Genomic DNA, 16586 nt, shown 5'->3' on the forward strand with positions numbered 1-16586 from the left:
TTAACTTTAAAGTAAATACCGGTGGCTTACATGATACAAAACTATTATGAAATTGGGTTAGTATTATTATTATTAATCGTTTCATTTTTAATGAAGTTACAAATAATATAAAAATACTGTAAAAACTTATGTTCTCCTGTTTTTTGTTAAGCCTAAAATAATCACAACAGATAATTTTCAGTTAAAAATGGAACCCCATTTAAAATATTTATGTGTAATAATGCAGGTCAAAAGCTAATCTATGTAAATGCAATTGGCTAAGAGATATCAATTATTTATACACAACATAACAATACTGTTCTATAAGCAAAAACATCCATATAAATTTAAAACATATGTAAAGCACACTGCTGAACACAATACTGAAACCATTAGATGAATTAATACATACTCATATTATTATTGATTATACACATGAGACCTTTTGGTTACTGCAAATTTCAATTACATCGGTAGTATAAAGGAACATTCTGGCTAACAGCAGGCTAACATTATTCCAAAGAGGTACAAATATAAACAGGAATTTTAATGTTTATTCTTTGTTTTTACAGTGAGTAAAGATAAACAACACTCATTGTATTAATATCTGTATGCCTGAAGTTGTCATCAGCAGTCTCTTATCTTCTTCAATGTCAACTGAAATCAACATTTCAGGCAGGAGATATATATATGCATTATGCAATGAATATTATTAAATTGTTAACAAATGAAAGAGTCATTCGATCTTAAATTTATAAAATATCTAAAGATCAGTTTGTAGATAAATATCTATTTCAGTCCAAGGTGAATGAGTGATGTAAAGATATAAACGGTTGTGGAATCTGAAAATGAATTACATGTTGTCAAACAACAAAAAATGAAAATGAGGAAAGACAGACTAAAGTTTAAAAAATTATTTGGGAAAAGTAGTTAATTACTACTCAGGAAGTCCCCAAAAAAACTACATGTTTTGGAATCGCAGAAAAAAATAGTAAGTAATAATCTCAAATTAAACTTAATTGGTGTTAATGGTTAATGGCACAAAAGGACAAAGACAAGTTGTTTTACTTTATAATGACTGGTGATGAAACAAGGCTGTACTATTTCATCCCTGAGTTGAAACAAGTAAATATGCAGGGGAAACATTCATGTTCATCTGCCTTACAAAGGGCAAATTTACGTTATCACGTGGGAAAATAATAGCAATTTCTATTGAAATTAATAGGAGATTATTGTTCTTAAGTAAACTCATAAAAACTATTACTGCTTAGTAACAGTTTAAAAATTGTAACAGTTAACATATAAATTAAAAATTTAATTTTCAAAAGAATGACTAAAAGTTTAAGGGTGAAGGCAAATTAAAGGATTTTTGAGATGTGATTTTAAAAGATAGCGTCACACCATAAATTTTTTCTGAATGAAAGATGTCCAGTCTTCTGTTTGTTATCTACAGAACCATGCTTGCCTTCACATTGCCACTTATTATGAAAACACATGTACTTCCTAAATTCCTGAATTTGTAGCACAAATTTACTGCTATTGAACATTATCTGTTTGCACCATTTAGGAATTTTTAGGAGGAAAGAAACTTGACTGAAATGAAGAGGTCATTGAAGTTTTGGAAGGATGGGTCAATGTTCAATTAAGAAACTTATCTTTTAGGATCAAGAAGCTTCCTGCTACTGGAACCAATAAACTACAACGTTAAAAGATTACAGTGAGAAATATATGAAGGTCACTCACAATACTTATTATATAGACTATAGTTATGAAATTCTTGTTTATATCTGAATCTCTTTGACTTCATAAACTTGGTGCAACAAATCTTAACATAAGGGATTCCTATTTTTCAAAATTGAGAATTACATAATTGTAACTTTTACCTTAAAATATCCTGCATGTGTACATTTCGCAGTGCAACATTAAACTTTTCTTTAAAAATATTAGTATATAGGTAGATATATTATACTAACTATGAAAATGAAAATAATCTATTAATAATTTCACCAGTGTATAAATATACTCTGCATAGTAGGATTTAGTACTGCAGTCTAAATATATCAGTAATCTGCTTAATCATGTCACAATTCATGGTAGTGACGAGTAACAAATATAATTTAAGCTAAGATGTTCTATAAAAGTTCATAATTCCTTGACAGATGAAACTTAATTAAAAAAAAGGTCTATGACCAAGAAAAGTGGATATTTTTTATTAAAGTCAATTTTAACCTCTAATAGGGTTTAAATTCTCCTAATTTATAAAAAGGGAGAATTTACATAAAGGGATTGTATATATAAAATTTTTAATAAACAGATGTCCAGTATATATCACAAATGAATTAACATAATTAAACTGGAAAAAAAATACAATAACAATAATCTAAGTTGTATGTTAAAAGTACTGTAAAATACAATTTAAAAAAATACAAACCCATACACCCCTCGCTGACATGGTAAGTATCACCTACTCGGGAGCCCAACAGAGAAAATGTTGAATGTAACTGAGAATTGGTAACCATCCATTCCATCTTGTCTGTAATACAAACAAATATAATATTCAAATTACACCAAATAACTGAAAAATTTAGCTGAACATTTTTGAAAAAATAGATGGCAGAAAAAGTTAAATAAAAAAGAAAAATAAGAAATAAAAACAGAAATTCACTACTTCTGTGAATGACAATGAAATCTTTACAAATAACTTAAAATTAAATCTCCCCCTCCCAGTGATAAAGTTAAAAATTATTACTACCCCTAAAGTCAATTTTTGGATATGTAAAGTTCAGCCGTTTCTAACTGAAGACCAGCTTTCCCTGTAGTTCTCCTGTTTTGGTTAAAATTGAATGGATCTGCAAATTAAAAGAATTAATTTAGTACTATTTCAATTCTTTCACTTTATTTTATTTTACCTATACTTGAATATTAATGTTTTTCGGTCAGCTGTTTTTTTTTGTTTTTTTTTGTGGCTAATGTTAAGAAATTATTTAACTTTTAATTTTTGTTATTTTGAATATATTTTTAAATATATTGTGCTCAAACTTGAAAATTTCTGGACTAAGGGAGAGATGTTTTACTCTTGGTCCCCCAACATCGGATAAAAGGAAACTTTGGCGCACGACTATAAGCTGCCAACAACGTTGATGTGTGGAGCGTCTCCGACAAAAAAATTTCCGCAACCGAGTGATCCGCGGTTGTAGCAGATCCCATCGGTTGTCAAACCGACGCAAGTTCGTGAGTTTTGGCAGTGACTACATTTCCTGTCGATTCCGATTCCGATTCCGAATCGGGAGAGGAAACGCTTGATGTCGTTGACATTATCGTTGTCAAATCAAAGAAACGACGAGGTGCTAATAAGTCCTGTGAAGTCCTTTTGTAAGGCAACAGCCATGAGAGAGACTTGGCATCGTCGTTTGCGGCCAGATTACCACGTAAATTCGTCGGTAAGAACTTTCCCTTTTTAACTTCATGAGATTTCTATTGAAGGATTTTACTTCGAAAGATCAGGTTCCCATCATCGGTGGTACGAATGACGTCGATAGACTTCCGGCAAAGAACGGGGGTTGGATCTTGTAAGGTACACTGTCATCGTCACCGGTTCGAGACTTCGGGGTCTGAACGATCGCATGAGAATACGTATTTATACGATGTCGCATTGTTGTGGCTTCATGGATCTAAACGTCTCTCATACTCAGCATGTACAAGCGTCAGGGCTACACTTACATTCGAAGGGGGAGGCCCAAATTAGTTCTAGGTGAAGCTTTGTCGTTGGAAATTCTGAAGCAAAATTTTTTATAGATAATGGAAGGAATCCTTTTTCTATATTTGAAATGACTTCATTTTAAATTCGAACTGGAACTGTAATTGACATTAAAAACTACGCCTCTGAACATACAATAATATTAATACATATCGTCAGCAGTCAAAACAATACTAATTTTCGTAAAATATCAAACTCTTCTACCCGAAAAACATTTATTACATTAAATTATACGTTACATTAATTAAATTATATTATTACATTAAAAATATACGGGGATTTACCAAGGGTGAAAGTTTATCTGGAAATAAAACACGCCCGATAACTTCGACAAAAAACAAAAGGATTCAGCTTCCGTTATCTCATCCTCTATTCTTGTAGCAGTGGAATTTAATAACCATTATTACATCATATGTTTCCATATCTATTGTAATGTTTTAGAAGTTACCTATAGAAAGCTCTGAAAGTCGCGCACATCAAAATTAAAGTGTCTATAGATAGTAATATAGTTGAAAAATTTCTATCGGCTACCGCAAGACAGCACCATGGGTATTAACAACAAAGCCAGACGTCATTGTGATGTGTATTGATCACACGACTATCGCAGTAGAGCTTTGTTTATTGCTCGATAAACTTGTCGTTTTCCCAAGGGTAACGAGTTTTCATCGTTGAACTTTATTTTCCAGTCGTTCTTATGCACATTTTCCAGACGAATTTCGTGGGAAACATCCGGATCTGGTGGCAGTGTCTAACAATTCGACCGTAACGAGATTAATCGCCCGGTTAGAGAATGCGGATCAGTTGCAGTCAAGAAGAGAATCGGGAGACCGGCTATTTTGACCGGTGTTAAACCGGCTGAGGTTAACAACGTGATGCAGCGTTCGCCTTCAAAAAGCATGAGGAGATTAGCAGCGCACTTTCAGTATTTCATATGGAAGTGCTCAGAGAACGATGAAGCGGTTACACTTTCGTGCATATCATGTTCGCAGTGTTCAGGAATCGAATGAACCGGATAAAGAAAAACGCGTAGTGTACCGTACGGGGTTTCGGTCATTTGTTGGACACCCGTGGAATCGCAGAGCTTGATCGTGTTTTCTTCACTGATGAGCCGCGGTTTCACCTTAGTGGCTACGTGAAAAACCAAAAAACTAGAATTTGATCGGCTAAAAATTCACATGTGTTACATCAAAACCACTTACACTCTCAGAAAATGGGAGTGTGATGCGCCGTATCACGTCGTCGAATAGTGGGCCTTATTTTCTTTGAAACTACAGTGAACAGTGTTGTATACCAAGACATAATTTTACAGTTTATTGCGCTTCTTGAAGATGATGAACGTGACTGTTGGTTCCAGCAGGAAGTGCCACAGGTCACATATCGAATGACACCGTGCGTTTCTTGCGCGAGTATTTTGGCGAACTTATCATCTCTAAAGGTTTATGGCCCCCACGTTCACCCGATTTGACGTCCCCACATTTTTTCCTGTGGGATTATCTTAAAGGAAAGGTCAATAAAAACAGGCCCCACACACACTGTAGGAAGTAAAGATGAACTTAACAACGAAAATTAACACAAATGTACTCGTGCCCCACAAAGTGGCCTCAAACATGGTAAAAAGAGTTCGTACATGCATTACTGAACGGGGCAGCCACATTTTTGAGCATATGTTGTAAAAATAAATAAATTTTTAAATATGATTACCTAATGTCTTATTTATTTTATCACTTTGATGTGCGCGACGTTTAGATCTCTTTGTAGAAGAGATCACGCAGCAATGTCCTAAATCCAGGCATCATCTAGTGCTACTAGATATTATTAGTAGGTGTTACTGGAAATGATGCTACTGATAATAATTAAACAATAACTACTTTAGACGTAACAGAATGCGTCAGATGAAAGATTTTTATTATAACAACTTTAGACGTAACAAAATGCGTCAGATGAGAGATTTTTATTATAACTACTTTAGACGTAACAAAATGCGTCAGATGAGAAATCTTTATTATAACTACTTTAGACGTAACAAAATGCGTCAGTTAAGAAATTTTTATTATAATTATTTCCGCCAGTAAGAACCGGGTAACTAAAAACGAGTATTTAAATAACACTAATAACATATTTCCATCCCCGTGTTCCACTCGTAAATTGACTGAACATCCTGATCAGTCGGATGCATGTTCTAAGGTTAAGCCTACAAAATAGTTTAATAATTTGTAGACGTTTTTAGTATGATTTCATCATATTGAGCGAACGATTTTTTTATATTAATCGTAACTGAATTTCACTAAGAATCGATTAATAAAAACTAAGTAGAATTAATCAAATATATAACTACCGCTTACAGTGATGTGAATAACAATAACAAAAAAAAAAACCTAGGAAAAAATAAACAAACATATTTTTGGCTGTATGTGTGAACAATAACAAAACTAGAAATATAAGCTGCTTGTTTGACTTCTGAAAAAAAATATAAATGTAAAAATAAAAATTATGTTTGTTATATATATTTTAACGGTATTTATTTGTTAATTATGTAATGATAATACTACGTTTTTTCCGATAAATCTGAATGACGTACGGTAGAGAAAACTAATAATGCGGTTGAATACCTTTATTCAATGAATTACGTGAAGTAACATAAAAGTTTAATAATCCATCTCTAAAGTTATAATCGGAGAACGATGATTACGAGGTTTAATCGCGTTTGGAAGGAGGCTGACAGTGAAGCCACTAGTTTGCAAAGCACGCGTCCGGGGATAAATAGAAGAATCACGTGGACCGTCCCGCTCTCACAACTGACTACAATTCCCAATAATCAGCGCCTATATATACTAGCAGCCGCTTTACCGTGCCCATGCTAATGCTGATCAAATAAAAAATAAAACTAATTTTTAATAACGGTTGCATTATTTGAAAACAAAATTTAAATTAACGACTAATTATTCTAATAAATAAAAGAGTTTTGAAGAATTTTTCGTAAACATAATACGGGAAAACATACACGTATGTGTTAAAAAACAGATGGCAATCTTAAAAGATTTTCCAACTGTTAATTAAATGAAATTCATCGTACGTTAAAGTTGGCAATTGTAATTTTTTTTTTTTTTACAATTTCAAGTTATTATAATTCCATTATTATGGATTATTGTTGAAAATTTTAAAAACCTTTGTAACAAAAATTATTTTCTATTTTTTTAATGAACAATTCATTTTTCTAAAGTAACTGAAATCAGTCGGTAAAGTGTATTTCGTAAATTCCACATCTATCATATTTATTTATCGTAAACATGACTTTTAGGTAGATTTCATAAGAAGGCTACCTATTGTAATGGGTACCATGATTCGACTTCCCGAAAATTTCGTCATATCTTCGCGTTTTACATCACGCAGACCCCAAAACCACCATCAACTCAAAAGTTTATATATATATTTCACTTTCTTGTGGACACGATAACTGCCGTAATTTTGCGCCAATCACTTTCAAATTGATACATAAAATATAACGACCCAAAGTCTCGATCGAGTTTGTTAATGATCAAAATCGGACCATGGAAGTGGAAATTGGAGGAGCTTTTTCGAAATAACAAAATATCGCTATAACTTTCTTATTAAGTAAAATATCGAGCTCGTTTAAAGTTCCTACTATTCTCTGGATAAGGACCTAATATTTATCTAAATAAAGTCTTCTGATATCGCCAACCATTGGCCCAGGGGGTGGAAAAATTAGGATTTTGAAGACAAAAAAAATCATACCTCCCTTAATAGGCACAGTATCGAATCGGTTTAAAGTGGTTGTTAGTTCTCTAAACGTTACCTAAAATTTTTGCCTGCAACAAATTTCGGTATGATCACCTCTTACGGTAAGGGATACCAAAACAAAAAAAAAAAAAACAAAAAAAAGAAAAAACAAAATATTTTTATAACTTTCTTATTAAGTCAAATATCGAATTCTTTAAAGTTCCTACTATTCTTTGGTTAAGGATCTAAAACGTATCTAAGTAAAGTCTTTTGATATCACCAACCATTGGCCCAGAGGGTTGAAAAAATGGGGTTTTGAAGACAAAAAAAAAATCATACCTTCTTAATACTTACAGTATCGAATCGGTTTAAAGTGGTCGTTAATCCTCTAAATATCACCTAAAACGTTTGTTTGAAACAATTTTTGATATGAACCCTTACGACAAGGGATGACCAAAATATTACTGGAATTGTAAGAAGATGGGGCTTGTCGTTTTTTCACATGCTACCATTGTCGTATTGAATAAATTTGAAATTTTTCTTAACTTTAAGGTGGAAATCTTTTTTATCCCCTACTTAGCACCAGTGAAATCTACCTCCGCCTTCCGGCGTACCGAAATGGAATTTTTTACTTTGATTTATCTAGAGTGATATGTATGCTACGGAAACTTTGGCTGGAATTTATTAATCTAATTTTGCGTAAAATATTTCTTACTTATATAATACGAGTAATCATTGATTTTTTTTTTTTCAATTTATTTTACTGGTTTGGTATCTGATTTTGAAAGAACAAGGCTTAGAGATGCAAATAATACACTTTTGATAGTACATAAAATTAGAACTTTTACATCGTGTAAAAATAATGGCCGCTAAAAAGTTAACTTCTATATGTGAAAACAATGACCGTGCTCGAATTAGCCAAATATTTTTGTGTACTTGAATTTTCCAAAACAAATTCTATTGCCGTCACGCGGCGACGTTTCAGAACAAAGTAAGTAAAATACCAACAAAACGATACGCCAAGAAAAAGAAATTAGAAAACACAGGGTGAATTATATGAAAGAAAAGTTTTGGAAACGTCCCGAGTCAGAATAAGTCAATAGTATTCGCGCTGCGTACTGATGTAATCCACATAAATTAACTAGAATGGCAAGTAAAAACATTACCAATTCCGCAACCGACTCCGTGGATATGTTTGTGGAAATGATTGAAAATCACGCTTTATAAATTATAGTTAGTGTAAAGTGTGAGAGATGATGATAAAGTCTAGCGTAAGATTCTGTGTGGTGATGCGTGTTAGGCGATGAAGAAAATAGTTTATTCATCGCTAAAATTTTGGTAGGACTGTACGTTACACACACAAAGCTTTCATATAAAAAAGAGTATGGAGAAAATGGAAAACTCGAATATGGAGAAAATATAAAGTGAACGTGTTTTGTACTATTTCCCGCGAAAAGTTGTACAGACCTTTATTTTTTAACAGTTATTATAAGTTAGAGAGAATAATTATTAATAGGAAAATATTGGGTCCACGACAAACCAAAACAAAAAAAGGCTGGAAAATAAGAAGTAATGATGAAGTACAAAAAATTTCGGATACGATGAGAAAAAGCTTTGATTTTCTTTGGGTGTTTGTATATAATGACAAACAGGTTAACAAGACATATTTTCAAGAACTTTTGGCAAAAGAAGTTAAAAATAAGCTACATATGTTTCGTAGAAAAGTACGAAAAAACAGAAAAATTCCAAGGTAAGAAGGATAAGACAACTGGAACAAGTGATCCGACGAGATAAGATAAGGGAACAAAGGAGAGGGAAATGAAATTCTCTTGGTCCTTAGAGAAAGAAGAAGAAAACGTATGCTACTATAATATATTCGTATTTTGTAACAAAATTGCAGGTTTTTATTTTGATTTAATTTTTTTTTGTCTTCAGTCATTTGACTGGTTTGATGCAGCTCTCCAAGATTCTCTATCTAGTGCTAGTCGTTTCATTTCAGTATACCCTCTACATCCTACATCCCTAACAATTTGTTTTACATATTCCAAACATAGCCTGCCTACACAATTTTTTCCTTCTACCTGTCCTTCCAATATTAAAGCGAATATTGGATGCCTTAATATGTGGCCTCTCTTCTTTTAACTATATTTTTCCAAATGTTTCTTTCTTCATCGATTTGCCGCAATACCTCTTCATTTGTCACTTTATCCACCCATCTGATTTTTAACATTCTCCTATAGCACCACATTTCAAAAGCTTCTAATCTTTTCTTCTCAGATACTCTGATTGTCCAAGTTTCACTTCCATATAAAGCGACACTCCAAACATACACTTTCGAAAATCTTTTCCTGACATTTAAATTAATTTTTGATTTAAACAAATTATATTTCTTACTGAAGGCTCGTTTCGCTTGTGCTATTCGGCATTTTATATCGCTCCTGCTTCGTCCATCTTTAGTAATTCTACTTCCCAAATAACAAAATTCTTCTACCTCCATAATCTTTTCTCCTCCTATTTTCACATTCAGTGGTCCATCTTCGTTATATCTACTACAATTCATTACTTTTGTTTTGTTCTTGTTTATTTTCATGCGATAGTTCTTGCATAGGACTTCATCTATGCCGTTCATTGTTTCTTCTAAATCCTTTTTACTCTCGGCTAGAATTATTATATCATCAGCAAATCGTAGCATCTTTATCTTTTCACCTTTTACTCCGAATCTAAATTTTTCTTTAACATCATTAACTGCTAGTTCCATGTAAAGATTAAAAAGTAACGGAGATAGGGAACATCCTTGTCGGACTCCCTTTCTTATTACGGCTTCTTTCTTATATTCTTCAATTGTTACTGTTGCTGTTTGGTTCCTGTACATGTTAGCAATTGTTCTTCTATCTCTGTATTTGAACCCTAATTTTTTTAAAATGCTGAAATTTTATTCCAGTCAGCGTTATCGAATGCCTTTTCTAGGTCTACAAACGCCGAGTATGTTGGTTTGTTTTTCTTTAATCTTCCTTCTACTATTAATCTGAGGCCTAAAATTGCTTCCCTTGTCCCTATACTTTTCCTGAAACCAAATTGGTCTTCTCCTAACACTTCTTCCACTCTCCTCTCAATTCTTCTGTGTAGAATTCTAGTTAAGATTTTTGATGCATGACTAGTTGAACTAATTGTTCTGTATTCTTCAAATTTATCTGCCCCTGCTTTCTTTGGTATCATGACTATAACACTTTTTTTGAAGTCTGACGGAAATTTCCCTTTTTCATAAATATTACACACCAGTTTGTATAATCTATCAATCGCTTCCTCACCTGCACTGCGCAGTAATTCTACAGGTATTCCGTCTATTCCAGGAGCCTTTCTGCCATTTAAATCTTTTAATGCTCTCTTAAATTCAGATCTCAGTATTGTTTCTCCCATTTCATCCTCCTCAACTTCCTCTTCTTCCTCTATAACACCATTTTCTAATTCATTTCCTCCGTATAACTCTTCAATATATTCCACCCATCTATCGACTTTACCTTTCGTATTATATATTGGTGTACCATCTTTGTTTAACACATTATTACATTTTAATTTATGTACCCCAAAATTTTCCTTAACTTTCCTGTATGCTCCGTCTATTTTACCAATGTTCATTTCTCTTTCCACTTCTGAACACTTTTCTTTAATCCATTCTTCTTTCACCAGTTTGCACTTCCTGTTTATAGCATTTCTTAATTGCCGATAGTTCCTTTTACTTTCTTCATCACTAGCATTCTTATATTTTCTACGTTCATCCATCAGATGCAATATATCGTCTGAAACCCAAGGTTTTCTGCCAGTTCTCTTTAATCCGCCTAAGTTTGCTTCTGCTGATTTAAGAATTTCCTTTTTAACATTCTCCCATTCTTCTTCTACATTTTCTACCTTATCTTTTTTACTCATACCTCTTCCGATGTCCTCCTCAAAAATCTTCTTTACCTCCTCTTCCTCAAGCTTCTCTAAATTCCACCGATTTGATTTGATTTAATAAATATTATTTTTTAATACCCTATTTTTTTCAATTCCTGTACTGTTAAAATACTACTTTTTGATTTCAGAAGTTCAAAAGATATTTATAACGTACAGAAATATTCTATACGGACACAGAGCAGGGAGAACTGACAATCATAAGACTACTAAAATCCCCTCCTCCTTTTCTCTGCTTCCTTAGCCCGAAGTGTCGCCCTAGCCAATTCATTAACTGCTCTCCACTGTCCTCCTAGTTGCATATACGCAGTCAGATCTTCCGGCTCTAGGCCACTTCGGAGCTCTTCCCACCCAGGACAGTGGAACAGCGTATGCTCTACTGTGTCTCGGGCATCACGTATATGCAGTCAGGTGAGTCCCGCCTGCCAATACTATACAAATATAACTCAAAACTGCCAAGACCCGTTATCAGGTGTGTAATATGATAATTCATGCCACCATGTTTTCTCTTACTCCATACTGCCAGGTCAGGTATTAATCTCCTCGTCCAGGCTGTTTTTTCTCCCATCCTCTATCGTTCTTGCCAGACACACAAGGTGCCCGATCTAACCTAGGCTTTATTCCTACCACCGTATCTGCTGATTCAACAATTATAAGACTGAACTAATCGGTCGTAATCCGGCGTAATGATAATAAACGAAATAAATCACATTAAAAATAAGCCGTAGGTAATTATTTTCCATCTCTACCGACTGATAAATGAACAATAAATGTTAATGCGCAAGGTTACATAGCTATGGGCATTTATTTCATTTACAAACGGAACATTTTCATGAATGAATTAAAATATGATTAACTAAAATTCCACAACTCGAAGTTAATAGACCAAAAAAAAAATGTTTTAAATTTATTAAAATATACAAGAACACACATATCAGCTGAATTAACAGAAATGTTTTTGTGCTTGCTAACATTTTATCACACCAACAAAATACCACCGGTCAAAATTCCGAAAGTATGTTCCTATAAAGATTATTTTAACTAATTTTTACAAGCCAACTTTTTGTTGAATTCTTATTTAACTCAGAAATAAAAGAAACAACCAACAGCTTCACCAATTTTTTGATTATGCAAGTGGAATTTCCAACCGAAGCGTCAGTATAAATTAAATCTATTTAAAGTTTTATTTTCTTCAATTTTTGCTACTTCAAAAGATAATTTCAATCAAATACAATCAAAACGATTACTCAAAAAAAAAAAAAATCACTTTCCCTTGGAAGGACCAGATTTTACGAACGTAAAAGATGGATCCCAAAAATATTCGCTGAAGCACTTAAAAATCTAAAGATGGAATATGGAAAAGCACTTTTAGAAACCATGTTAAATGTTGAAGAGTAATCCATTTTTCTTACTTGCAACCGATCTTTAATTTTTTAGAAACGTCTCGTTTATTAATAAAAAAGTTAACTTTAAAAAAAATTTCTTACCCAAGTTCTACATCCATCGACAAATTTAAAAGAAAATTCTAAAAACGTAAAAAAACTCAAAATTATTTTTTATTAAAAATTTATAAAACTTACGATTACTTAACGACAAATTACAACATAAAGTTAAAACGGGTTCTTTTTTGAATTATTAAACTGAATCGAAATGATGCAAATTTCTAGACAGAAAATAGTTTTAACGATTACAAGGCAGTAAGAGGAAAGAGGTTACAACTGCTAATAACGTACACAAGAATAATAAAACCTACGGAGCAAGATTAAGTAGCCGTAAAAGATTCGGCATCTTCAAAAATAAATACGAGTAATGCCAAGACCCTTTGTTCAATAATCTACCTTCAAGTTTGCCGTTCCCCAACCGGTTTTTGCTTATTATCAATGCAACGTGATTATTTATCACGTGTATAAGTTTGCTAATAATCATTATATAAAAGAAGAAATATAATGTGGCGTAGAATAATTACAAAATAAGCCGATATATATATATTTAAATGAGTTTATTTTATTTATATGAATCTTTTTAATGAATTTATCTTTTTATTTTACAAAATACTTCCATGAAAATCAGATAAGAAATAATTCCTTGCCTTCCTTCATTCATGAAACCAACTATCCATAATATACTAAACGGTAAATCTTAGCACCATAGTTAATATCGAGATTTCATACTTCATCGGCACTTTTCATCAAAAGGTAAGGTAAGCATACGATAAACATTTTAAAATATTTATTATTATCGTAATTAAACATTTATTTGCTATAAATATTTCGTTACAGATCACAGAACAACCGATTTAAATGAGGCCTTAAGCACTCGCTTCAAAAAGTTTCCACAAAGTTAGAATTTTTGGACCAAAAATTATTTTTTACCAGTATCTTTATATCTTTGGGATTAAAAAAATGTAATAAACGTTAGAAAAATATAATATATCTTTGGGGTTATAAAATATAAGTACAAAAAAATGAACATCGCGACTCTTAAGGAAAGCAACATTTCATAATGTGTTTTTTAATTTCAGCGCTTTATATGCACACCGATCATTAACAAGCCTGGCTAAATACAATAAAATAACAAATTAATTTATCCCTTTCGATCGTACGGTACCTCTACTTTGTAAGGGAAGCAAACAGCAGTACATTAAAGAAAATAAAACGCCAAAATATAAAAATATGTCTCAGTATACGTCAGTAGATCCGTAAAGCAGTAAGTATTAATGTATTATAGATTCCGTAACAAGAAATTTATACGCAAACAGAATACCGATCGCTTTCAGAATTGGCACAGTAATTTTCAAGAATAACAAGCTTCATACAAAATTTACAAAGAACATCGAGAAGTGAAATAGGAGAAATTGAATTTTCCGTTCGTTTCTTAATCGAGGTAAACGTATAAAACTGCTTATCTCCACGTCAAGGTAATCGAAATATTCAACCGTACAAATAACAACTATCTCCATATTTATCACAGGATATGTAATGAAAATGTTATTATCATTCTCAGAGAAAGCTACTCTGATCAGTATCACATGGCCATGAGGGATGTACATTTCATACGGCCATAAGAAAAAACGGGGAAAAAAAGCCTGTCCCATTTTTTTTTTTTTTTAATTATACGGCTTCACATTTGAAGCAATAATAGTGCCTAATATTACAACAATATAACAGCACAACAATTAATTTCCGAATTAACACCGATCGCTACTAAAACCAACGTAAATGGAAAGCTAACTGCAGTTAAATAATTCTGAAACTGCGACCAGTACTCAAGCGATTAGATTGTTTTTTTAGCAAGCAAAAAATTTTTTTTATCAAAAATGATTAAAATGGATTCAAGTATATTTTACTTAATAAGAAAATTATAGCGATATTTTGTTTTTTCAAAAAAGCCCCCACCCACCATGGTCCGATTTTGGCGGTTAACGAACTCGACCGAGATTATGGGACGAGTTATTTTTAAGGAACAATTTGAAAGTGACTGGCGCAAAATTACGGCAGTTATCTTGTTCACAAGAAAATGAAATATATGTAAATGTATATATAAACTTTTGAGCTGACGGTGGTTTAGAGTCTGGAGTATGTGAAACGCGAAGATATGTCAAAAATTTTCCGGAAATCAAATCATTGTACCCATTACAATATGTAGCTTTCTTATGAAATCTACCTGAAAGCAGAATAATAAAAAAGTAACTACCAATACATTAATAATCGTGTTCATACAAAATTAATGCAAGACCGATTACTATCTGTAAGCCTATACAAAGAACATAAAGGATATTTATGTTTCTATCAAGTCTGTATTTGACACAAAAATCTCTTTAAAAAGGAAACTACTAAAATGGATAAAATCGAGATTAATTACGATTTACTCAGCTGAAAATTGTAATTATCAAATAAATATGTATTTTAAAGTTGAAATTTTATTTTATCATTTAAACATTTTGAGTGGGTTTTAATTCAAGAGGAGAAAACTATATGTATACACACAATTTTTTTTTATAAAAGAATACTAAAATATTTTAGGTATTCAATTTATAATTTATGGTACAGTAATAAACATGTTACATTAAATAACGGTAAAAAGGTTTTACTTTTAGATTTTTTAATTTTTATTTAAAACATCGATACTTCGTTAGGGGACCTGAAACAATCGCTCCTCTCTTACATAAAAATATAAAGAAAAAAAAAATATTTATATCTCTTAAATAAAAATGTATACAAAATTAAATTCTGAACCACGTACAACTTGAAATAAGAATTATTTTTAAATAATTTTTTATTACAAACACTTTGTCAGTAGAGAATAAAACATATTTCTTCCAGGACACACCACATCTGGTTAATACAGTGAAGGTCATACATGATTAAGTCACAGATCGTATATGCATATGAAAGATGCAGGCACGTCACTGTACTCAAGGACTTTATGTAGTCTATACAACTTTCTAATGTTTCCCTAAGATAAAAGAATAAATGAGTTTTAGCCTGCAGACCGTATGCGAGAACTACCGTTCAAAAATGACTATCTAGAAGATATTTTGATTTATTAAGCCATTTCTTAAACAAAAGAATATATATTCATCTGTTAAATAAATGCAAATAGTATATAAATTTACATAAACCACCACTTTCGTAAAACCTATTTATAAACAACTAAAAGCTACCAAGGTTTTGGATAACTGTCCCGGTATTTACACAAGCTTAAAATTTATTCTTTCCTCGCTGATAAAGTTGAAATTGTTTTTACTTCCACAGTCTGTTTTTTATAAAAAAAAATTATTTTTTTATTTTATGTATAATAATAAATGTTTTACATCTATCTATTATATAAAGAGGAAAAGTGTTTTTGTTTTCTATCTTTCCGTCGCTGCTTCGCCTGCACCATACGGTTATTTATTTCCCGTAGCAGACAATTTTTTTATCTTATTTTTGTTTTAGTTAAAAAACCGGAGGCAGGCGCAGCCATACTGTAACAGTGACAGTCGCTGTGTTGGTTGAGCCACAGCGCCTTATAACTTCTCACCCCTTTAAAAATTAAATTTTTGTTTAAAAAACCCGAAAATGGTTTTCAAATATTTATCTGAAGAGTATTTGCAAGCTCAAATGTACAGAATATCTCGTTTACTATAGGCGGGATAGGGAAAATTTACAATCATTGTTCAAGA

At 32.1% G+C, this 16586-nt stretch overlaps 1 protein-coding gene across 3 annotated transcripts in view; it reads right to left on the reverse strand.

Annotated features, from left to right (window-relative positions):
* Positions 1-16586, reverse strand: part of tim (timeless) — a 170669-nt gene that overhangs the window by 115359 nt on the left and 38724 nt on the right. For all 3 annotated transcript variants that reach the window (XR_012755077.1, XM_075355573.1, XM_075355574.1), the window contains exon 2: positions 2411-2512. Coding sequence is in view for 2 of the 3 variants with exons in the window: in XM_075355573.1 (XP_075211688.1) it covers positions 2411-2507 (97 nt within the window). In the remaining variant the exon portion in view is untranslated. The remainder of the gene's footprint in view (positions 1-2410; positions 2513-16586) is intronic.

This window comes from Lycorma delicatula, chromosome 2, assembly GCF_047948215.1.
Source record: "Lycorma delicatula isolate Av1 chromosome 2, ASM4794821v1, whole genome shotgun sequence".
NCBI classification, from domain to species: Eukaryota; Metazoa; Arthropoda; class Insecta; order Hemiptera; family Fulgoridae; genus Lycorma; species Lycorma delicatula.